The 23,452-nt window shown below is 40.2% G+C and overlaps 2 protein-coding genes across 4 annotated transcripts; one reads left to right on the top strand and one right to left on the bottom strand.

Annotated features, from left to right (window-relative positions):
• The first annotated feature begins 1,496 nt into the window (after window positions 1-1,496).
• On the top strand, window positions 1,497-10,243 carry LOC118116547 (programmed cell death protein 10). The gene is made up of 8 exons (XM_035168303.2): window positions 1,497-1,654; window positions 3,407-3,639; window positions 5,037-5,090; window positions 6,919-7,036; window positions 7,247-7,373; window positions 8,609-8,687; window positions 8,791-8,873; window positions 9,365-10,243. Exons 2-8 carry the CDS (start codon window positions 3,550-3,552, stop codon window positions 9,444-9,446), a joined length of 633 nt encoding a protein of 210 aa, XP_035024194.1. The 5' UTR covers window positions 1,497-1,654; window positions 3,407-3,549; the 3' UTR covers window positions 9,447-10,243.
• LOC118116546 (beta-1,4-galactosyltransferase galt-1) lies at window positions 10,018-23,236 on the bottom strand. 3 transcript variants are annotated; one of them, XM_035168301.2, is made up of 7 exons: window positions 23,163-23,197; window positions 22,629-22,694; window positions 17,481-21,366; window positions 13,137-13,764; window positions 12,723-13,053; window positions 12,438-12,613; window positions 10,018-11,895 (listed from the first exon to the last, which is right to left on the bottom strand). In XM_035168301.2, exons 4-7 carry the CDS (start codon window positions 13,736-13,738, stop codon window positions 11,664-11,666), a joined length of 1,341 nt encoding a protein of 446 aa, XP_035024192.2. In that variant the 5' UTR covers window positions 13,739-13,764; window positions 17,481-21,366; window positions 22,629-22,694; window positions 23,163-23,197; the 3' UTR covers window positions 10,018-11,663. The 3 variants fall into 3 exon arrangements, with proteins under 3 accessions (XP_035024192.2, XP_035024191.2, XP_035024193.2); XM_035168300.2 differs by lacking the exon at window positions 22,629-22,694 and having other exon boundaries at window positions 23,163-23,232; XM_035168302.2 differs by lacking the exons at window positions 17,481-21,366; window positions 22,629-22,694 and having other exon boundaries at window positions 23,163-23,236.
• Window positions 23,237-23,452: the final 216 nt, after the last annotated feature.

Genomic DNA, 23,452 nt, shown 5'->3' with positions numbered 1-23,452 from the left:
TTCAAGGTCCCGCCCTGATCAGATCCATGTGTCAATATTGACTCATCGTCAAAGCCCCACCTGCTGGCGACAGGAAGTGACATGTTTTATACTTTGATGAACTGCTCCTGGCTGCTTTACAATATGCAGCTCAAATGAGCTCAGTCAAGTCATTGGACCATGGTCAGAATTGTGACATTTCCTCAAACCGTGTAAACATTGAGGTGCGGCGAAAGTTCATCATTCGCCAAAGGAGAAACTCCACTGTGCATTGTCCTATCACCACCAAAATTCTGTCACATGATCAGAATCCAAGCCTGAACAGCTCTATGTGTCAATATTGCCTCAACGTCACAGCGCCACCTACTGATTCGCCATGAAACAGGAAGTACTTTGTAAATCCACTTTGCATTATCCAACCGGCCCCCAAATTCTTACCTATGATCAGGATCCTGACCTGAAGAGCTCCACATATTAATTAGGGTCATAGCGCCACCTACTGATCAGTGTGAAAATTAAGTTGTTGTAACATTGTCCAATTGACACAAAATTGCTCACGCTACATCAGAGCCCCTACTTGAACAGATCTATTAGTCTGTATGTAATAATAGTGATGGCACCACCTACTGGCAACAGGAAGTAAGCTTTGTTTTACAACTATCATTCAATTTACATAAAATTGTCATCGTGTGATCTGCAATTGACAGCGTGGACCGTATTGCACAATTAGTAGGCAAGGATCGACGTCGCGTGACGGACGCAGAAAGTGAAGCGTTTATCCTTGCCGCAGTGCGCAAAACGCATGCAACGTGGAGCCGTGTGCCCGCTCGCCGATCGCTCTCTCCACCGACCACGACAGGTCCCGAGTTGCGTGTGCTCGGGCCCGTTCAGTGCTACAACGTAGCCCTAGTTTTTATTACATGTTTGAAGAAGCGGTCGTCATTGACTTCAATTCTATTGGATTTGGCTGCAATGCTGTTTACACCTGAAACTCCAAAAGTGTTTTGTTGACTCAAACACTTCCCCCACCACCTCAATAAGCATAGTGGTGAGTAGATATTGAGTGAATTTTCATTTTTGGCTCAACTATCCATTTCGATTTTCTTTCTTGTACCTTACAATTTCCTGAGTTTGAAATAATACTTTAGGTGTTTCCTCCATCTGACCCAACACCAAAAATAAAGTAATAGCGTTGGCTCCGACAATTTAAAAACAGAAAGAGTCACATTGAAGTTGCGGAGATATCTTGATTTAAATTCAATGCAACTTGATGACATCTTTCATTCGGGCTGCGATCAGGTGATAGATAAATCAATCTATTCTATACCCCAGTATTCATTACTCTGAAGTGCCTGATTATAAACTGTAAATCTATAGCTTCAGGGTTATACATTATACTTCCCGAAACAATCTGTGTTAAAAAAGTCCTCAAATTCACTAAAAACGCGACGAGAACAGAAACTTTGATAAAACACGCAGATAGCGCGTGTGACGTCACGGTCGCTCCACGCATCCGCCCGCCCTCTGATTGGAGGGCGTGTGTTCACGTAGCAACGGTCCGGAAGATGTCGCTGAGGCCAGTCCTGAAAAACTTCCGCCTTAAGTTGTAAAGAAAACACAGCAGCTAAAAGGCGACCGACGGCGGAACCAGCCCGATTAAGAAGTCAGGCCACAGGTAGATATGAGTCCACATCTGACACGCGTGCACCGAGTCGCACATGTGACCCGAAGCGGTTCGTTGACGCGCCGCAGATCACCATCCAAGTGCAAATGTACGATTTGCTGTAGCTAGCACGTAGGCTACGCTGTTCACTGCTAGCAGTTCGCTACCCTCGACCTGCTCGGCCACAGGCCTCAGCTGTGAATCTTGAACGGTCAGATCGAGCTTCGTTTGTCACGGTTCACACTCGATTGTCGTCCCCACGCTGGATTTGAACAGTCTGTGACTCCGGATTAACAGGGCAGACTTCAGTTAGCCTCACATGAGCTGCTCGGTAGCTATGCCCAGTTAGCCGAGTAGCTGCCTGGTGTAGCCTTCCAGTCAGGCAGCCGTCGTGTCTGACACTGTAGCTCACAGACTGTGATGTTATCGTTCATCTCTGACACTATTTCAACTCTTAACGACACATGTACACAGCTAGCCGGAATGCTAACCTTTAAGTGAGCTAGCAACTGTGCTAAACGTTACTTTCCCAGTCACGTCCCCCAGCCCCAGACTCTGTCAGTACAACGTAACATCTTGGAAACAGCCATCGAGCCATTGTTTGTTGTTGTGTTCCTTGTTTTCTTGATGCTCAAACAGTTTGATGTATTATGAAGTTGCTCTTTGGTCTTGCTGTCAGTTGCCGGGTGATTTGTCTGTAACAGTGGAAGTGCCGCTCCCTCCTCCAGGCTCAACATGTCCCCTCTTCCTGCTGGTTGCAAAGATAGAACCATAAGTTGATCAATAGATAACTGATCAGCAACTATTGTAATAATGCACTGTTTAAACATATGTTTCTAATAGGCTGGGCAACAAAACAATATCTATAATTATCACAATATTATTTTCACCAATAGCGATATAATAAAGGTTCAAAATCAATAGATAAAAAGTTTGTGTTTTATACAAGCACAGTAAACATGTGTTTTTCACTCTGCCCATAGAATCACTCTTCAAACTCAGAAGACATAATAATGTGACATTTATTGTGATAATTGTCAATGTCGACTGATATGACATTTTTATCTTGATATCATTTTTCTCCCAGCTTTAGTTTCTAGCCTCTGGAATATAAGGATTGGATGTTTTTCTTTGTTCAATTTATTTTTTTGGACTAACAAATTAAGACATTGGAATGCAGGAAATTATAAGAGACATTTTTCTCTGTTTACCTTAATTTTCTAGACGAAACCGGGGGGATCTGCAAACTAATATGTGACGAAAACCATTTGCATGCAACAATATAAGAAAATTCAGTACAGATATTCCAAACACATGTTGGAGATCATGTAGATACAGTCAATATCATAGTTTGTCCATCAGCGAGTGTTGAGTCGTTCGTGTTTTATCTGTAAAATGTTATACATGTGCTGATACCAGGTACTGATCTGATACAATTGCTCTCCTATATTTAAGCTCTTATTGCCTGTCTGAACTGAGTGGAATCATTTTTATGTATGGTAATGGTAACATAACAATGCCAATGGAGGGATGTACTACCAGTTATAAGCCACAGTGGCTGAATGAATGCAATAAATAGCTGACACACAACGTATTTATAGACACTGACCAGTAAAATGGTATTTGATTTGGATGTGTGATCATAGCCGGCACTTGAACGACTTCATCATGTCAGGATAAGCACCAATAAATCGATATAGTGTATGTAGATACTCTGTTTTAAAAATAAAATATCAAGTCTTTCTCTTTTTCTTTTTTTTTCAGGCTCTTGACGCTCTGGACCTTTTGTGGTTTTCAGAGTGTGTGTGTGTGTGTGTGAGTGTGTGTGTGGGTGAGTGTATGTGTGAGTGTGTGTGAGCTGCACTTTCCTGCTGACAGTTTGACCAAGAGCTGCTCCTCCCTGGAGGATGACAATGGAGGAGATGAAGAATGAAGCGGAGACAAACTCCATGGTATCCATGACGCTGTACGCCGTGATGTACCCAGTTTTCAACGAGGTAAAAACATCCAGTGCTGACAGAAGTTGGCTTTCGCAAATAGTTTGCTGAAGCATTCTTGACTGCTTGGTCAGTATTGTGTTAAATACCATTCATTCTTAGAGGATTAGTTTGACCTTTGTATCACCAGTGGAAGAGTGTTGTTGTTTTTTCATCATCACTAAGTCTTTTGTGTTACTTGGACAAAAAAGGGGGAAACTGAGGTCACTCCATAGCAATTAAGTATTAATTAAGACAACATTAAAGAAGGTGTGAGGTTAGTTTGTGTGTCATTGAATAAGCGGGTAACGTTTATGCATTGTTGAGTCACCAGATGCTTCAAATCACAGAGAAACAAAAATTTGCGTATATAAACTGGAAGATTAACAGAGATACACATTAGGGCTTTAGGAAAAAAATTTCGGGAGATGGATATAATTTGAATATTACAAATGTTTATACTATTTAATTACTGTTTTTACAATTGAAGTGTGTTTTTATTTATTTTATTAATGTGTTGCCTCCGTAGCTCAGGCTTGACCTCCGTTGTCTGCAGCGCTTCTGCTTCCAGCCCTGTCTTTCTACATTTAACTCACAGCTCCTGTACACATGCTACATAGTAATGATAGGCAAAATTGTATTAAAGATTTCATAAAAGATTCAAATAAGATAAGGTTAGAGGAGATAAGATAAACTTAATTGGTTCCACGCCTGAGAAATGAACTTGAAACAGCAGCAGATGGTCAGATTGAGGTAGACAAGATGTACAATATGTACACAATATACACAATATACACCTTCCACTACAGACGGAAATATTATTTGTAGAGAAATGTACATGAATGAATTGCAGTGGTACAGAGGATGATTGCTCAAGCATGTATACTGTGTTTGTGCATTTTATATATGAGAAATTGAAAATGTACACATATACCGGCATATATAGACTTTTCTAAGTATATAGGCTGGTATGGTATACAATATAGAGAGTATAAAAATGGTATGGAATGGATATAAATAGAATATAACAAATATTTACTCAAGGAATTTTAATCGGATATAGAAGAACGCTTATACACATTAAAACCTGTAGTTAAAATGTATTTGTCAGCTATTATAGTTCCAGCAAAATGTCATACAATGTGATTCACATTATTCTGCAGCTACAGTAATATACTGACAAATGTATTTTTTGAGACAAAAGTTCAAGTACAATAGTGATTTCTAACAAACGTCATGTGGCGATTCCTACAATTGCCTTTGTGTTGTTGACTTTGAAACTTCAGCATTAATCCTGGTTTGTGTCTGTTTTTTGACTGAGCATTAAAGTGTAACTTTGCACCCCTGCAACCTCTGGTCAAATGTTAGGTCCAGACTTTTTCAGTAAAGTTCTGTGTGCTTCCCTTTGTCTCCATCAGCTGGAGAGGATCAACCTATCAGCAGCTCAGACGCTCAGAGCAGCCTTCATTAAGGTAAGACTATGCATGGATCAGATGACCCGAAACAACACCGGAAAAATCACAACTTCCTGACTGTCATTACCTCTTATAATAACATACTTAGGTTGCATTTCAGTTCCCTGAATATTTTTTTCAGTTATGATCTACCAGCGGTTAAAGTCCCTCTTTGAGGCCACTGTAGCTGTGAACACTTATACGCTTCAGCTTCAACTGTGGTCAAAACCAGTAACTTTTCACTTCCAGGGTGACATAACCACAACTCCAGGTGTTGCCTGTTGTAAATTTCAGACAATGAAAAAGGAAACAGAATGATACACTGTTGAATAATACACTAGTCGTAGCTGCAGTATTCCTGTGTAACAGTTATCATCAGCAGTTAAGCTGTAATGCTGCATTTAAGGAAATTTACTGTTTATTACTTGAGATTTATTCTTATACATAAGACCGTGAGTTATTTTGATCATTGTAACATTTTACACATTAAAGTAAATGCTGAGATTTCAGGGCACTGCCACTTCTCTAAAACAGGATTAAAGGGTTGGGAATCAATGTACTTATTTTTTTTCTAATTGTCTGGTCTTTTGAAAGGGCACAAAATATCTTCATATGAATATTCACAGATCAACAGGTAAACTCATGAAATGTCTGACATGGTCCAATCAGTTATTCAGTCTCTGAAGTTTACTATCATAAATCAAAACAACACATTCGAGAACCAGATAATTTTTTTAATGTTTGCTGGATGAACTCAACAGATTATTTACTCATTAATAGAGTCAGATGACCAGAGAGCTTATTGGAAACAAATCTAAATTATTTGAAATTTTAAACAAAGATGAGCTGTGAAATCTCAACTCAGTGTTCGTTCTAAACCTTCCACCACAGGTTCAGTCCAACATTCTGATTCACCTTTAATCATCTGCTCCCCGGGCGCTGTCCATGGCTGCCCACTGCAATGTGTGTTCACTGTGTGTGTTGTGTCCTGTGCGCTGTGTTCACACGGATGGGTCAAAAACAGAGGACAAATGTCCCCCATTGCATGTAGTGTGTGGGACCAATAAAGGAATCTTAATCTTAATCCTGGAAGAGCAGAAGACTTGTAGAAGTCTGTACGGGAACATTTTTGTTTCTTGCTTAGATATATAGTAAATGGTAAAAATTAAATACTGTAGTTTAAAACTTAATTTAAACATTGAACACATGGAATGTTGCTCCATGTTATTGTTTTTTTAAGTTCCTAAAAAATAAAAAGCTAATATATTTATCTCCTTTTTTAATTTTTTTGCTGATTCAAAAATGTACCTGTTTCGTGACTAAAAACAATGATCTGATCAAAACGGTGAGTTCTGTGAGCTGAGTGGATTTTCATTTACATTGAAATAACATAAATGAAGAATATGAGAAGTCATAAAATGTTTATTTAAGTCTTACCCTTTATCAGTTGTGATTGTACAAGTGATGCCTGACGGTTGACATCATATAACATATATGCTTGCATTGCCATGATGCACAGGAACAATATACACACAGTGGACACACATCACCTCTGTACCGCTGCTGATGAGTGGCAGTGTTTACCGTTGTGGGAGATGTGATCAACTGTTTTACAATGGCATTTGTGGGTCTTTTGTTCACTCACTGATGGGTGTCTCTGCGGCCCTGATGCTCCAAGTCTCAATTATTCAGGAGGAAAGCTTTTGTGCGTCCACCTGAACCGCCCATAGAGGACTTCTGATGTTCAGTGAACTTCTAACGTCGTTCTCTCATAGCCCCCAAGCCTCCTCTTGCTTGTGCTGCCCCTGATTTCCCTCTCACTTCCTGTGATCTCGTCTTTTGTCAGGCGGAGAGGGAGAACCCTGGTTTGACTCAGGACATCATAATGAAGATCTTGGAGAAAAAGAATGTCCAAATCAACTTCACTGAATCGCTACTGCGCATGGCAGCGGATGATGTGGAAGGTAAATATCTTGTTTGATAGAAAGATGTTCTGAGATACTGTGGTGGAAACATTTTGTGACTCTGAGATCCAGGTTTGTAGGTATTGCAGCCGGGGAGCCTATCCTTTCTCCGGTTCATTGGTAAACACAAGTGTTTTTTTGTGCATCTGCTTACTCACCTACATGATCGAGTCCCCTGGTAATATTCTGCAAACCCCCTTTTTCCTGCAGATTTCATGATTGACCGGCCTGAGCAGGAGTTCCAGGATCTAAATGAGAAGGCCAGAGCTCTGAAACACATCCTCAGCAAAATCCCTGATGAGATCAATGACAGAGTACGCTTCCTACAGACTATCAAGTGAGTGTGAGCACGTACACAGGCAAGCATGTCATGCCATATTTAAAACACAAGTGTGCACTGTTAGAGATTAGAGAACCTATTAGAGCCCGACCAATATATTGTCAAAAATCGCTATAAGTCTTTCACAGACAAATCTGTACTTTATAGTTGTCAATATGTGCAAAACTCCATATGGTCGGGCTCTACAATTAATCACCAATAAATATCTGTAATGTACACATAACTTAAATACTGATCTTTTGTCTAGTGCACAGGCTCTGCTTAAAATATCTTTAACTTCTCCAGCATTGTATTTCATGTGTGTCAGCACTGAGCTACAAACACACACATAGGCACACACACTGGAGACTCATTTTGATTCAATAACACTGTTATCCAACTGTGTAATATTACACTACACAGGAATTGCATATGAATCTCATATAGATGTACATATATTTATATGGTACACATAAGCCTCTTCATTTTCATACCATTTCATATAACGTCTGTCCAGCTTTCCATCATTATTCCATATAAGCTGATTATGACCATCACACGTTTCCCAAGAATGCAATGTAATGTCTTCAGATGTCTCAGTTTGTTCCATCAGAAAAATCCAAAGGCGTTTAGTTTACAATGGTATAAAGCTGAGAAAAGTAGCTAATCTTTCGTTTCAGCCCCTTTCTCCATCCAAAAATAGATAAGACGATAAATGAAAGATGAAAATAGAGGCTGATTCTTTTTTTGACAAGTCTGACAAGCCACAAATCCTTTCTTCCCTGAAACTTTCAGCTTTAAAAATGCACATTATCCACTAGACCAACAAATACAGAACCAGCTAGTGTAGTGAATCATTCTTCATGTTTCTGACGAGCATTGCTGCTCTTTGTTTTTCCACCATGAAAATGTCAAGACCCCGCTACTACAGAGTGTTAATGCCGGAGGTAACATTCTCCCAAAGATTATTCTTTTGATCCGTCATCTGTGGAGAACGTGGAGGTTACGCGTCAGAACCGCTACGTTTGAGGTTTTTGGCAACAGTGAGCTGCAGTTACAAGACAAAACAGGAAGTGGAGGAAACAAAAAAAAGGTCACATGATGGTCAATACACATTTAGAAAATCTTTCATGAGAAAGAGGGAAGTGCAAATATTACAATGGTTAACTTTTGCTGTACAGACATCACTTACCGTTACACGTCTTGTTGACTTTGCCTTATTCTTACTGTTATTGCCTTTTTGTTACCGACAGAGACATAGCCAGCGCCATAAAAGAGCTCCTGGACACAGTCAACAATGTCATTAAGAAGTATCAGTACCAGAATCGCAGAGTGAGTGACACACGCAGACACACAAATACACACCTGTATACAGTTAAAAACGTTTCCTTGTTTCACAATGACATTTCTGTGTCTTTTATTTCTGCTTATCAAGGCCCTGGAACACCAGAAAAAGGAGTTTGTGAAATACTCCAAAAGTTTCAGTGACACCCTCAAAACATACTTCAAAGACGGAAAGTAAGTGTAACCGGGAGACTGTGTGTGATTCAACTTATATTTGCACTGTAATTATTGTGTTTGATATGCTTGGCAACTTCACAATGGCAATAAGATTCTTGGATGCTGGTGCCAAAAAATAGTCCTTCCCTTAGGCTATTTGTTTTTTAAACTGTTTAAACATACAAGATACTATGTGTTAATAAGGACGCTTTAGAAGTGCTGTCAGGTTTGATAGGTTACTTTTAAAAAGGTACTGAGGTAATTGTTTCCTCGTGTTTCCAAATTTCGTGCCAAGCTGAGCTGCTGCCGGCTGTGGCTTCAGAAAGCACTGGAGGGCAGGACTGTTTGCCTGAAGTGACTCCGCTGGTCACTTATTAGTCTTTGAATGTCTTGGCAGAAACGGCTCCATTCATGCTGTTTCCCCAGCAATACTTTACCAGTTGTTTAGACAGTGTGCGGGCCTTTATCTGTTCTGTTTTCTCAAGTTGTTGTTTTTCCTCGTTTCCTAGGGCGATAAATGTCTTCATCAGTGCAAACCGGCTCATCCACCAAACCAACCTCATACTGCAGACCTTCAAAACCGTTGCCTAGCCCTCGGAGACCACCGAGTCCCCCCCCCCCGTGTCCTGTGGGGAGCAACTGCTAGAATGGTGGAAGCTTGAAGAGCGCCTGACCCATATATGTAAATTAGAAAGAGTTGATTTTAGGGTTGGGGGGTCGATTCCGTTGGAGTCGAGATTCTAGATTCCAGTTCAAGAGACTGAAAAGTGCCATTTGTTTTTTCAATGAGGATTTTCCAGTCTTGAAGTGGAACTGAATGGGCCCAAAGTCTTGGTTGATTGATTGATTTTATTTGGACAGTTTTAATTTATAACCCTGGTCTTTGGTTGGGAGTAGGTGAGGCGAGGTGTTTATTAAAGACTAATTGCCATTTTTCTAATATATTCATGTTGATCATTTTACTTATAGCTTTTCAGACATGGCTACACCGCATTCAGTACGGGGCCCGTCTCAGCCGTCTACACTGGTTTTCTCTTCTCGCCTCCCATTTGTGTCTTTTCGCCATGGTCTGTACGCGCAGGATTGACAAAAGCACCTGACCGCAGGTGAAAAAGCTGCAAGGAGAGGAGAGGAAACAGTGCTGGACATTTAGGAGGCAGACTCAGATTTCATTTCTCTTTATTATCAGAAGACAGAAAGCCAAATGACTTCCAGCACAGTGTGCGCCTTACCAAGTCCTGTAACATTCCCTCCTCTCAGAGTGTAATGAAGTGGAGCCAGTCCCTGCTGTTGGGGGATGTAGAGAGAGAAATGAAAGTTCTGTATTTAACTGATATCTGGTTGCAAATGTTCAATAAATAGTTTCCAAATGATGATGCTTTTTTAAATGTGTCCGAGTCCAATATGTGTGCGGTGACATCTTTGTTCATGGTGATGAAAAGGAGTTTAATTTGAGGGTTAGTTTTTTTTTGTCTTATTTCTTATTTGGCTGAAATAACGTAGAAAGAAAACTTTATTATGAAGGAGGTTCTGTTAGGCTAATGTATTGTACTGCATTAGTGTAAGCTAGGTGTAACTATAGACTGGCAACTGAGTCAGCATTGCACTTGTATAACACACTGTATATAAACACGTATATGTGGCTCACGTCCAATCCTGTCCCATCCACGAACAACGAGGAGGGATTTAAGACCTATACTGCAGCCAGCCACCAGGTGGTGTTCAAGACACTTTGGCTTCACCTTTGGGGAAAAGCTATGTCGTCAGTCTTTATATACAGTCAATGATAGAACACTGGAATCACATTGGACTGCATTCTCCCTGTCAAAAACCTGGTGCCTATTTACCTACATGCAAAATTGCAATTTAGGGCTAGTAATCAGCTAGAATGATTAAAAAATGAAGTGATTTGAAATAGGTGATGTCAACAGGTTGTTATGATTCGGTACAAAACCAGCATCCAGGAAAGGCCTAGGTCTTTAGGAGCAAAGATGGGCAGAGGATCGCCAGTTTGCCAACAAATGTGAGAAAATTATTGAAATGTTTAAAAACAGTGTTCCTCAAAGAAGGATAGGAAGGGATTTGGATATTTCATCCTCTGCGGTGCATAACATTAAGATTCAAGGAATCTGGAGGAATTTCAGTGCATAAAGAGCAAGGGCTCAAGACTAAGCTGACTAACCGTGCTCTCCGATCCCACAGACGACACTGCATCCAGAACCGTCATTTATCTATAAGCAATATAACCACATGGGCGCAGAATTACTTTGGCAAACCTTTGACAGGCACTACAATAAGTAGTTACATTCACAAATGCCCGTTAAAACTTTACTGTGCCAAAAGGCAGCCTTATGTTAACCGTGTCCAGAAGCGCCGTCGACTTGTCTGGGCTCGAAGGCATCTGGGATGGACCACTACACAGTGGAAACGTGTATTTTGGTCAGACGAGTCAGTATTTCAGGTATTTTTTGGAAGAAATGGACGCTGTGTACTTCAGACCAAAGATACAAAGGACCATCCAGACTGTTACCAGCAACAAGTCCAAAAACAAGCGTCTGTCCTGGTATGGGATTGTATCAGTTCGCTTGTTAAAGGTAACTGTTACCACCTGTCTCAAGGAAATCTAATGACGGATTCTCATCATTTACTGTAATTATAGTCGATGTGATGAGGGACAGTGCAGAAAACGACCTGAGCTGGCTGCAATCTATAACTAAATAAAATCAAAATAAACCAATTAGTCCAGACTATCCTTGACACTTGAACTGCGTTCAATTCAGAGTTGTCCTGTCCGTGCAGTCCCGTCCATCAGCCCTGACCCTCAGAGTTCAGCAGTCCCGCTCTCTTCAGCGCCTTGTCCACGTTGGGAACCAGTTTTTCATGGAAGTCCCACAGTCGTTTGTCCACATTGAGCTGCTCCACCGTCAGCGCCCCCTGCAGAGCCGTGCGGACGTGAATGAGCCGACAGATCTCTTGTGGAACCTTGAAGCTTTCTCCCATATGTTTGATCACCTCGTGCACTGAAGTCTGCTCCACCAACCTGGGTTTGCACAGAGTCATTTCTTTTTAGGGTCTCCGTTGTGGTGGAAATTTGGTCAACAAACGAGGTTCTGAGACAAGTTGTGTTTGTAAATTTATTTGTAAAAAGCTTTCTGCAGAAAGGATTGCACAGGCAAGGTGGAGGTTGCAAGTGAGATGAAATGTGTTCGTGCTCATATTTAAGTGTCTGTGTGTGGGTTACCTCCTGATCCCAAAACAAACACTTATTGTCTGATGAGGTGTGACTGATAGGCTGCATTCTAAATGTGTTTGAGAGGGAATAGTATCATGTGTGATTAGGGTGTTGGTCAGCTGAGTTCTTCAAACAAAGCACAAACAGTTAATAGTTGATAAGGTGATATCAGGATCAACTTGGTCTGCTGTAAGCATAAGCTAAGAAGTTATTAAGTAAATTTCCATTACACCTTTTAGTGGTGCTTCACAAAATTCATGGCAAAAAACAAATGAATAAATATAAAAAGGTATTCAAGTGGTATTCAATTCAATTTTAAGACTTTAAAATTCATAGCAAAATCCACCTACCTTGGCTGAACTATCATCTTGTGCGGATGGTATACGTTTTTTCTGGGGTCCTCACTGTAGATGTGCTCCATAATATTAATTCCTGGCAGCCCGTTCCATTGCGGCAGGTGAAACCTCCCACTTGGCTCAAAGTGTTTTTTCGGGAAAATATAGTTCTTGATGAGGAATACCCCTGTCTACAGAATATGGCACAGCATAGAAGATGGAAAGACAAATATAACCATTAAGAAAAACAAATTGCTCTTATAAATAATATTCTCAAATACACAGTGAAAAATATCCTACATTTGGATGCTGCTCTTGGAGCATGTTCATCAGAGACATCAGGTTGTCGTGTTGGTAAGGCATTGCAATCTCATCGATGTCGTTCAGCAAGACGTAGCGTGAGCGCTCCATGGATCTGTAAATGCACTCATTGAGCGTGGCTAACTGGCCAAAGTAGTGCACGTCCCCTCTGTGCTCTGAGAAGAGCCAGCCTTTAGATGGATTTAGATGTTGGTGGATGGGCCAAGGAACTATCTCCAAGAAGCCGTCCTGGCTGTAGATCTGCAACAGACGCTCGAGCTCTGGGCCACAGCTGGTGTTATAGATCACCACTCTGCCCACACCCAGCAACCTGAGGGCAAAAGTGATGCGAAGGTTAAATTGTTAGTTATGTCAGAGAGAAGGTGAGTTTTGTGGCGTTGCTGCTGCACTGACCTGTACATCTCCAGGGTCTGGGCGACCTGAAGCACGTTGTTGTAGTCTCCAAACAGGCTGGAGATGCAGACTGTGAAGTTAAACTGCAACTTTTCCTCCTCATTCTCACTCCTCTTTCTGTTTCTTATGGGGAGCCAGATCTGTTTAAGTGCAATCCCACTCTCTGGCTGAGTCAGAAGAGTGACATGTGTCGTGTTGCAGTTTTCAGGAATCGGACACATGACATCTGTCGTGACGAAGGGAAATCCAAATATTTCTGGATGTTGTAAAATGTTTACTGGAGTTGTGATCGACAAGAAACCTGCACAGCAGAAGCAACAGTGAAGGGGTTGGATGGAGTCTATCCTGAAGAGGCCAATGATGCGTATATCAAAGCCCTGCACCCTCTGGTCCATGAAGGCTGACACCAGTAGGTGCTTGGTGTCTTTGAGGGGGGTGATGGTCTGATCAGAGACATGCAAGGGGCAAGTGCTCTTAGCCCTGCGTGGGTTCGGGATAGATCTGTTCCTCCTGGGTGAGCTCACAGTGAGGATGAAGATGCTGACGAAGGTAATACTGAAGAGGAGGAAGAGCCTCCATCTTAAGTCTTTTATCTTGTCCATCTAGTCACAGAAGAGAGATTCCCAACCTGCGGTAGAATAAGGAACCACAGCAGGAGAAGTTAGATATAAGGAACAAAGCAAACATTATTACCCTCCATTATTCAGAATACTTATGCAAGGCACTGTATAAGGAACAAAGCAAACACAGTGAGATCAGACACCCAACCCACGTGTAGCATTAGTGTTTTGTGTCTAGTTACAATATTAACTTCACCCCCAAAACATCATTGATCAAGAGCCTGACACCAGCCACAACGAGAGATCCAAATGTAAAGGGGAATTTTGTTTGGATGATCCAATATTTATTCTTTAAATCCCAGGATACAACCTTGCAGTTGCACCTATTCTCAGTTAACATGCACATCTGTGCTAAATATTATTATTGTAACTTGTTCAGTAAGAGCTGGGTGATATAGAGATGTTAACTTTGTGGAGCTCAAGCTAGCACAACATACACAAAAAGGTTATTTTAACGTAAAAAAGTAACCCTGATGATCACACCTTGGATTAGGAAAATTTTGAAAATCAGTTTGCAGTTTAATGAATACTTTCAATCTTAGCTGTTAAAAGGGCTAGTACCACTTGGACTATTCCGCCCCACCCCTCTCAGAGTGGCACGCTCCATCTATCTAATGTAGCTCATGATCCCGCCACCAGAGCCAATCTACAAGAGAGCTTGTCCAATTCCTGTTAGTACCGTCTCACCGAAATTGGCTGCAATTCACCTAGAGGGCAGTCATGAGGTATTCGGCAATGAATTGGAGTGAACGAAGCTAAACGGGTAAAATGATAATTTACACTTGTGTCTATACAAAAAGGCCCATGGTTTAATTCATGGTCTGTTATGGGTTTATGAAGGAAGTCGATTGATCGTTTAAAGGACGATCAGGAGAATCGTTGTGTTCAACGATCAAATGTAAATCAGGCTAATGTAGCAGCTGCCAACTGATGATAGTGGGAATCACTTTTGTTGATAAGAAAAAGTTAATTCTTGCCATTCTATAAAAACCCTTTTCCACTGGTTAAAAAAAATTAACATCTGCTAACATCTGGCTTGTGTCTGCAGTGGGAATGGATCCAATCAAGATTCAAATGACTGAAGGCGACACAGGATTTAATCCTATCTGCAGTGATGGAAAAGTGACACTCGGGTTAATGCGCTAATTTTGCTGGGAATTGGAAAGGACTGTGAGCAGAGGCATTGAGTGTATTTATTCAGAGATAAAAAAGATTTTCTCATACACACTCTGCATACTGCAGTCCAGTGTAAAACTTATTTTTTGTGCTGCAAAGCCATTGTTACCCTCCATTATTCAGTGGCTGTCCAGTTGTTCTGGGGTAAATGTCACAACCAGCATCAGGAGAAGCTTATCAGGAGAGATAAAGCCAATCCAACCGGAGCTTTGGAGGTGTGGGTGCAGGGAATGAAGAAAGCAAATATTGTTTTCAAATTTAAATTCCTTGTAATCAAACTTGTTTTAACTGGCATTAGTCATTGTCTCCTCACCCACATGCACTTTCCTCTTCCCTTTTTAGCTCCCTCACCAAGGCAATGAGGTAATATGGTTCAGCTAGGCAGCAACCATTGTCCTGACTGCTGACTATCGACTTTGTTGTCTTTTACTGGATGCCATGATGGTGTTTAGCCCTGGTTACATTCATCTGGGATACCCTACTTGGCCAACCTCACCCAACTATGCAACCACACACACAAGTCACACTCTTTGTGACACCCCTTTATTATTTCACTGCCCGTACATGTCCGACAGGTCCAACAACAGAGCAGTTAACACAACATTTAAAGCTTTTTACAATTACCTGTGCTTTGACATGTTTCTTTTGGAGAAAATAGACTTTATACTAATGCTACAGCCACAGATGGACGTTGTTTGGTCTCTAAACCAATAAGCACTTCAGTGTTTGTCTGTTTTCTCACAAACTGTAGATTCTTTGAACTTTTTCACAGAACCCTTCACAAGAATGTCAAGTAACCCCCACCATTTTCATGCACACAGAGAGAAACCAGTATACCATATATAAACCCCAAATTGCCCCTAGATCCTGCACAGAGATGCTGCACATCGATGTGAATGGGTGAATGGCAAAAACTATACTGTACAAGTCAAGACTAGACAAGCGCTATATAAATTAAGACCATTCACCATTTATGTGGTTTGTACACTATCTGAAAAATAAAAAATAAATACTCCAAACATAAAGAGAGGGAGAAATCTTCACATTACACATACCTCTTCCTGTTTAACTCTGAGAATCCTCAGTCAAAGTCTGTAGAATAACTTATCTCGTGCTTTAATTGCTGTTTTTTTTATTCTATACTTCTCTCTGTGAAGCACTATAGTGACTTTGTTTATAAAAGTGCTATATAGTTTATTACGTATTGGCCAAAACAAACACTCACAGTCACAGGGAGGCCACAACATAGGAACATCATACTTTAACAGAGATGTTATTTCCTACAATCATCAAACTCACTTCTGTCTAACTTTGACATTGATAAAGTTATTATATATATATAAGGGCTGTCAAAATTAACGCGTTAACGCGGGATGATTAATTTGTGGAATTAAAGCGTTAATTATTTTTTTTACGGTCACTGAGACCAGCTGCGTCATGATCAGAGCAGACGCTGCAGTTGGTTTGTACCGAGGTGGAGTTCCTGTGTCCTCCTCCACTCTGCTCTCACTGTAACTAATACACACTCATCACTAGTTATCAGGACCTGATCAGTACAGCAAGTAACTGAGTGTTTGTTCGATTCGCTCCAGAGTTTATGAGGCTGCATTTATACATCATGCAAATGACTGTGAGCGTCACGTCTCTTGTTGCACTGAGCACATAATGGTGTCGGTATCATGTCTGCGTGTCGCTCCGCTCATTTTAACTGAGTCCTGACTGTGAGCGTCACCGTTGTGTGTACTGAGCGCATACAGTACAACACGAGACGTAAAATGAGTGAAGCGACACGCAGACATGATCTGACACCATCGATTCAGAACCAAACACATGACCGTTAAATTGTTTCTATTCTTTCAATCTCCATTTGCTTTCTGTGAAGCACAATGTAATAGTAATAGGGTAGTGGTAGTGAATATATATATATATATATCCTCCATATATAATGACCCCGACCAACACTCACATGTTAACAGAACATCATCAAGTTTAACAAATTCAAAGATATTTCCTATCCCCAGGTTACACAACATTGTTTCTTCAGAGGTCAACTTTTCTTTGTGTGAGGCATATGTTACTTAACATTATATTTCATTTCGCTGAAGTTTTTATCCTAAGCGACTTACATTAAGTGCATTCAACCATGAGGGTACAAACCCAGCACAACAAGAATCAAGACAGTACAATTACTTTGTATATTTCTTTACACTGTATATACCGGTTTAATCACATTTATATATTTTTTCTAGATATTGTTGTACATTTCTATTTCTTTATATTCCTTCACCCAAGTACTGCATGCTACTTATGTGTTGTCTTCTGCTGCTGTAACATTGCAAATTTCCCCATTGCAGGACTAATAAAGAACTTCTTATCTTATCATATCTTAAAGAAAAGTGTGATATACATTTTTTTTACTATTATATTTATACATATGAATATGTTAAAAGAACATTATAAATTTAGTCAAGCATAAATAAATATCATAAATACTGATAACATTATTACGACATAATTCTGACTATGTATTCATCAGTACGAGACTCACTCAGAGCTGAAGTGCAGGAGCTCCAGTAGTGGCGTGTGATAAAACACACTCAGGGCAGGTGAGTTAATGTTCGAATCCACTTCCTTCTGCTTCTGCCAGGTTTGTGAAAGAGTCCATGTGTCCAACCCTCTCTCACATCAAATAATTGCTCATCCCTGGGTGTGACTGTCTCTCTGCGGGGAGGCACCAGGGGAAACCTTGTATTATGTGTCACTGTGTGATAATGATAATAAAAATGGTATTGTAGGAGTCGATGGGATGAAGTAGTCCGGAGATCTCTCGTTTTGTGCACCTCTCGGCGTGGGTTTTATTTCACAAACATTTCAACAATACAGAGCTCTTCTGGGTGTCACCAAACATCCCTTTTAACCACTCCCAGTGCTCTTGTTACCTTTGTAACCCCACAGCTCCTTACAGGGTGTGTAAACGTGCAAACCACATAGTGCAATCAATTAGTGTAAACCAATGTAACAGTCTTTGGTGAATTCTGTCTTATCACGTGTCCACTACAGTATTGTGATAATAATAAGAATTATCATCATCATAATTTTCAATTTATATTCCACTTTTCTCAGCATAAAATGCTGCTCACTGTTCAGCAGAAGATTAAAACATAGCAAGAAAATAAAGTATGTAAAAACTCTATTAAAAAAGTTCTTAAGTTTCTAGCAGTTTTTTATGCATCAATGAGTAAAATTACGCACGTAAACTTCATCCAGTCTCGCTTAAACTTTCAATTTTGGTTTGAAAGGTCAGAAATGAACCCAGTGTATTCAAAATGTTTTCGTTTGTCGACAAAAATAAATAAATTTCCATTTGTATTGTTGTAGTTGTTTTTATTTACGTTTATTTTTCTGAAAATGATGCTGATCACCAATCCCAGTGAAGGAGAAAATATAATATTAGAGTCTAAAGGTTCTTTGTCGACTATAGAAAAGTTATTTTTTTGTTAGATTATGTCAATGTTTAAAATCTGTAAATCTGTAAATCTGTAAATAAAAACAGCTGAAGGTTTTTTCATAACCTGAAAATGCAAAGGAGTCTGGAACTCTTTTTTGGCCTCAGTTATGTGAGAAGGGTTCATCACCGGCTCCATAAACCCAAACAACAAGAAGGGAGGTCGGCTTGCGCGTTGTCTGACAAAAAATAGTCCTTATCACTCACTACTGTTTGCAAATCTTAAATACTGTGGAAATGCAGTGATTAGTGATGAGCTTTTCAACACCGTGATCAGGACAGAAGTCTCTGTGAGTGAATTAAAACAAAACTTTGAAAGTGATGGATTAAGGCCAACAGCCGCTAATTGTTGCCAGTGGAAACGTCGTTCTCCTGCTTGATCTAAGTCGAAGTGATGTTGTTCTCAGACGGTGGACTCACACCTTGCTCTTTAAATCAGTCTCACCCCATGTATATCCTCACATAACTATTTAAAACCAAACTTATCGGGGGGAAAATAACACCCGAATGCACATCTGTGTGATAAGAACTACCTTAAATGACAGAAACCATTTTTGAGAAAAATCCATTTGACTTTTTAGTTTGGTCCATGCCTGATCCACTAACATGGAGGAGGTGGGTTGATAAACTGTACTGCAGCCAGCCACCAGGGGCTTCTTTTTTGGGAGCTGCCTTTATGTATGGCTTGAACTCAAAGAATGGCCGACTGTTAAATTCCCAGAATCCCTGATCTACGTATGTGTATTTTAATTGAAGGACAAAAACGTAATAGCAAACAGCTTTACACCCATGTCAGTGCACAGTAGCAGGCCACACCTTCTTTATTTCATCTTTGTGTTTGCATAATGTTAAATAATGATATTGAAGTGCCTCTAGCAGTACATACATGTGAGGCAAATACATTTTAAACAAGAATATATTAATTAAATATTATATAATGACATTATATTCATGCTAGATTTTTGTAGGTCTGTGTTGATTAGGCTTACACATTTGTTTTTGTTTGTGCCTATCCTTCACCCAGTGGGCAGCATGTGCTCTTCCTTTCTCATCTCCATCACCCTTTCTTTCAAGAACAAAGGGTCAGTTGATGTAATTATATGCAATTGTGATCGACGACCGCTCACAATGAAAAGGAAAATAAGGAAGGGCAGCTCAGTTCAAACATCCATTTCAACTCTAAACCCAAACTGAAAGAAAAGCATTACTCTGACATATGCTGGATGGAATTAATGTTACTTCACTCAAGTAAAACCGACCTCCATGATTCAAACCTGTCTAAGCATCTGTATAAGTGAGGATCAGTCTGTGACTGTATCCCAACAAAACTGGACCAAAGTGAAAAGACTCAATGAAAAGCAGGTTTTACACTGAGTTTGGTTCCATCAATCATTACAGGGCGAATTACATTTTCCTAAAACTTTTCGAAATTGGCTACAATTCCACACAAATTAATAAATTCTGTATAATTTGATATTCACAGAAAAATCTTTGATTTGATGTAGAATGTATCTTTTTTTACTTCAAATCTGAGGATTTAAATTATGACTGTTGATTTTGTCCCGTGTATCACATTTCAGTGAGTTCAGCTGCCTGAGCAGTCTGTTAATTTAATCAAAGACACATGACACCCACCTACGTTTACACTCACGCACACACACTCACAGGAACCTGTAGGCACTTCTAATGCAACCTTTATTACATGAACCTCAGAAAAAAAACACAAAAATACTGAAGTCCAGCTCTCAGTGACCTCCCAGTTTATAAATAAGATTCTATAATATATGTAATATAATAATACATAATTAATAATAATAATTAAGTAGAAGAAAATAAGAGGATACACTCAGTGGGCAATAAGCCAGTTAGTCTGTAATTATTTTTAGAAAAAGTATGCATGGTATACATTTAAAGAAAAACTACAAAAATGAAGGATTAAAAAACTACACGTGATGATTTCAAACCGAGCACACAGTTGCACAGATAAAGGTCAACAGGAGGTAGAATTACCAAGTAGGGGCATGAACTCTGAGGTTGCATCAGCTAAGTGCACAGAAAACAATCAAAGCAGTAGTAAGACATTCTTCACAGTAGTAAGACAATGATCAGTGGAATTTTACATTACATTCCCCACTTTTGATCATACAGTATGATCACAAGAAAAAAAACAATCAAGAAACATCTTAACAAACATCAATAACAAACATCAAATCATAGAAGAATATTAACGAGTCTTCCACCCATGCACTTTGCGTACGTAGAGAGTTAACATCCACCATGGAGAGGTTCTAGAACATACGATGCATGGCGATGAGGACACAATAGGTAACCGGTGTTAGACCTGTGTGAGACCTGTGTCTCCCATAAGGTGAAAGATTACACCTTCAGCACCAGAGGCAGTAACTTTATCCACGTGAGACCTGTGTCTTCACAGCACTTTGCAAGCTTAGTTTTGAGTGTGTCGTTCTCTCGTTCCACAGCTCCACCACTGGCTTGGTGACCACACTTGCAGTTTGTTTTGAGGCAGGAAAGGCTTCAACCCATTTTGACCACATGTCGACCATCACTAAGCAGTGAGATTTACCTTCTGATGGTGATAGCTCTATGAAGTCCATCATCAGATGTTCAAAAGGTCGTACAGGCGGTGGGTGTGCTGCCTGGCTGGTTACAGCCACTGGCCTGCCAACATTGTGTGTGCCGCAGATTACGCATGCCTGACAGTATTTTTGAGCAAAGGTGGAGAAACCTTTTGTAAACCAATGTTCCGTGATCATAGATAACATCCCCATTTTAGATGTGTGATCTTTACCATGAGCTAACTTAGCATAATGAGGAAAGAAATGTTTTGGCAAACAGGGTTTGTTGTCAGGGCCATACCACACACCAGTCTTCCATAGGGAGATCTCAGGAGGAGTAACAGTGGACTGTACTGCAGAGAGAGAGGAGGACATATCAGAATTGATACATACTGTCTGTGTATGAACAAGAAGAAGTGACATGTCAGATGTGAGTGTGACAGCCTGTTGTTTCAAAGAGGAAGTGGTAGCCGAGCCGCAGCTCTAGCAGAAGCATTCACCCGAGATACCACATCCATAGTACGTGTATGTGCAGTACATTAGCATCGACAACAGTCTTTGGGAGCAAAATGGCAGACAGAAGATCTGTGATGAGATTGTGGTGTGCTATCTATTTACCAGAAGAGGTGAGGAAGTTTCTGTTTTGCCAAAGGGTGTCCAAATCATGAGATACACTGAATGCATATCTGGAGTCAGTGTAGACTGTGAGTGTTTTACCAATAGCCAATTTGCATACTTCCGAGAACTCGAGAGGAGAACGTTATCTGAACAAACAGAAAAACCAACACAGTTAGTACCAGAGACAGGGTCACGTGAGATGGACCCATCTACATACATAGTCAAGTCAGAGTTAGAAAGAGGTTCGTCAGAAAGGTCAGGTCGTGGTGAACGCTGGACTTGAAGTTCAGCAACACAGTTGTGTTCTTCCCCGTCGTCCAAAAACAAACATTGCATAAGTCTACAACCGAACAATATTGGACACATTCAGAGAATCATCGGGAAAAAGCAAAAACAGAGATTCATAAACGTGATCTGGTGTGTCTGTCACATGTGAGGTGCAGTGCAATTAATCAGTGTGCATAAAATCTGAAAAAGGGGTGACAAGAGAGCGTGACATGGAGAGCAGATCAATTGAGGTATTAATAGGAAGATGCCACTGATATACAAACAGCTGCTCATGTGTGGTTTGTGACATGAGGAAAGGAGGTGAAGAGGAATCCTGCGTAACCGTCACTCCATCAGGGGAGGATGCCAAATACAGGGAGACAACATTAAATCATGTTGAAACCTTATGGGATGTTGGTCAAATTGAACCGTGCACGGGAGAGGTTTTGTGAAATTTCTGTCGACCCTCCACCTGTCGACCCTCCACCTCCACCATAACCATGTGGATTGTCTCCTTCCTGAAACTGTTGTTCTCAACTGGCTCCTCTGGATCTGAGCACTTGTCACTGACATGTTGATGTATTGATTGCTGCTATGAGTTATGTTTTTAAATATTCTATTTACATGAATGGGATAGATTGTAAAGTGAATTTCCCTTTTGGGATTAATTACGTTTTCTGAATCCGAACAAACCAATCGACAAACAAACGGACAGGTGTAAAAACTCCACCTGCTTGGCGAAGATGATAAATGTTTCCCAACACGTTTTCCATATCAGCTTAATGTCTCTGCACACCTACAGTCCATGCACAAAAGTACTTTCTGATTAGACCGCTCCTCAGGACTATGTGGGTGTGTCCACTAGTCGACCTGCTATCGTTCATTTGACTTTTATATTCGTATCTTGTTGGTTTAGTAAAATCATAGATTTAAAAAGAGCATTAAAATCAGAGGACCTGAAACAGGATGTAGTAGATTCAAACCAGTGGAACATAAAGAGCTGACGTGAAGTTAGACGCTAAAAACGTCTATTTTAAGCAAAGTCGAATAAATTCAAAAGTATTTGATATATACTGTCAAATCATTAATCATAACACATGTTATCTCATAAAGAAGGAAAGACCTTGAGAAGAATTTAATGAATAAGTCCTGTAAATACAGAGGAGCAGATTATCCCATATAATCATTTTAAAAAGAAACAAATCGGAGACCTTTTTCCCTCCAGTGAATATATTATACATCCTCAAGAAATCATGTGACTTACCGAAAGCTGAGGTGATTCTGAGAGAAGTGGAAAGAGATGCACAGTCAAATGCAGCCTCTGTATGTTTTTTTAAACCTGTGCTTTTCTTCAGTATGGGGGGGGCGTCACTGGTTTTATCTCCAGGGCGGAGCAAAGTGCACACATCTCACAATGAAACAGACAGCAGGAGGTGAATGTATCCTCATTTTTATGTAGATTTTAGGCGGGATTGAAATGCTGTCTCTAAATATATGCTACATATTAGGTACTCAAAATGTAGTACATAGTAAAACATAGTATGCACGATAGGA

The sequence above is a fragment of the Hippoglossus stenolepis genome, chromosome 10 (genome assembly GCF_022539355.2).
Source record: "Hippoglossus stenolepis isolate QCI-W04-F060 chromosome 10, HSTE1.2, whole genome shotgun sequence".
Lineage (NCBI taxonomy): Eukaryota > Metazoa > Chordata > Actinopteri > Pleuronectiformes > Pleuronectidae > Hippoglossus > Hippoglossus stenolepis.
Note: the sequence above shows the minus strand (reverse complement) of the source record. Positions and strands in the feature narration are given on the sequence as shown.

Coding starts and splice junctions, on each gene's coding strand:
- LOC118116547 (XM_035168303.2), top strand. CDS start 3,550: ATGACAATGGAGGAGATGAAGAATGAAGCGGAGACAAACTCCATGGTA. Junction 3,640..5,036: donor TGTACCCAGTTTTCAACGAG/GTAAAAACATCC, acceptor TGTCTCCATCAG/CTGGAGAGGATCAACCTATC. Junction 5,091..6,918: donor TCAGAGCAGCCTTCATTAAG/GTAAGACTATGC, acceptor GTCTTTTGTCAG/GCGGAGAGGGAGAACCCTGG.
- LOC118116546 (XM_035168302.2), bottom strand. CDS start 13,738: ATGGACAAGATAAAAGACTTAAGATGGAGGCTCTTCCTCCTCTTCAGT. Junction 13,054..13,136: donor CAGACCCTGGAGATGTACAG/GTCAGTGCAGCA, acceptor TTTTGCCCTCAG/GTTGCTGGGTGTGGGCAGAG. Junction 11,896..12,437: donor AAGATGATAGTTCAGCCAAG/GTAGGTGGATTT, acceptor GTGCAAACCCAG/GTTGGTGGAGCAGACTTCAG.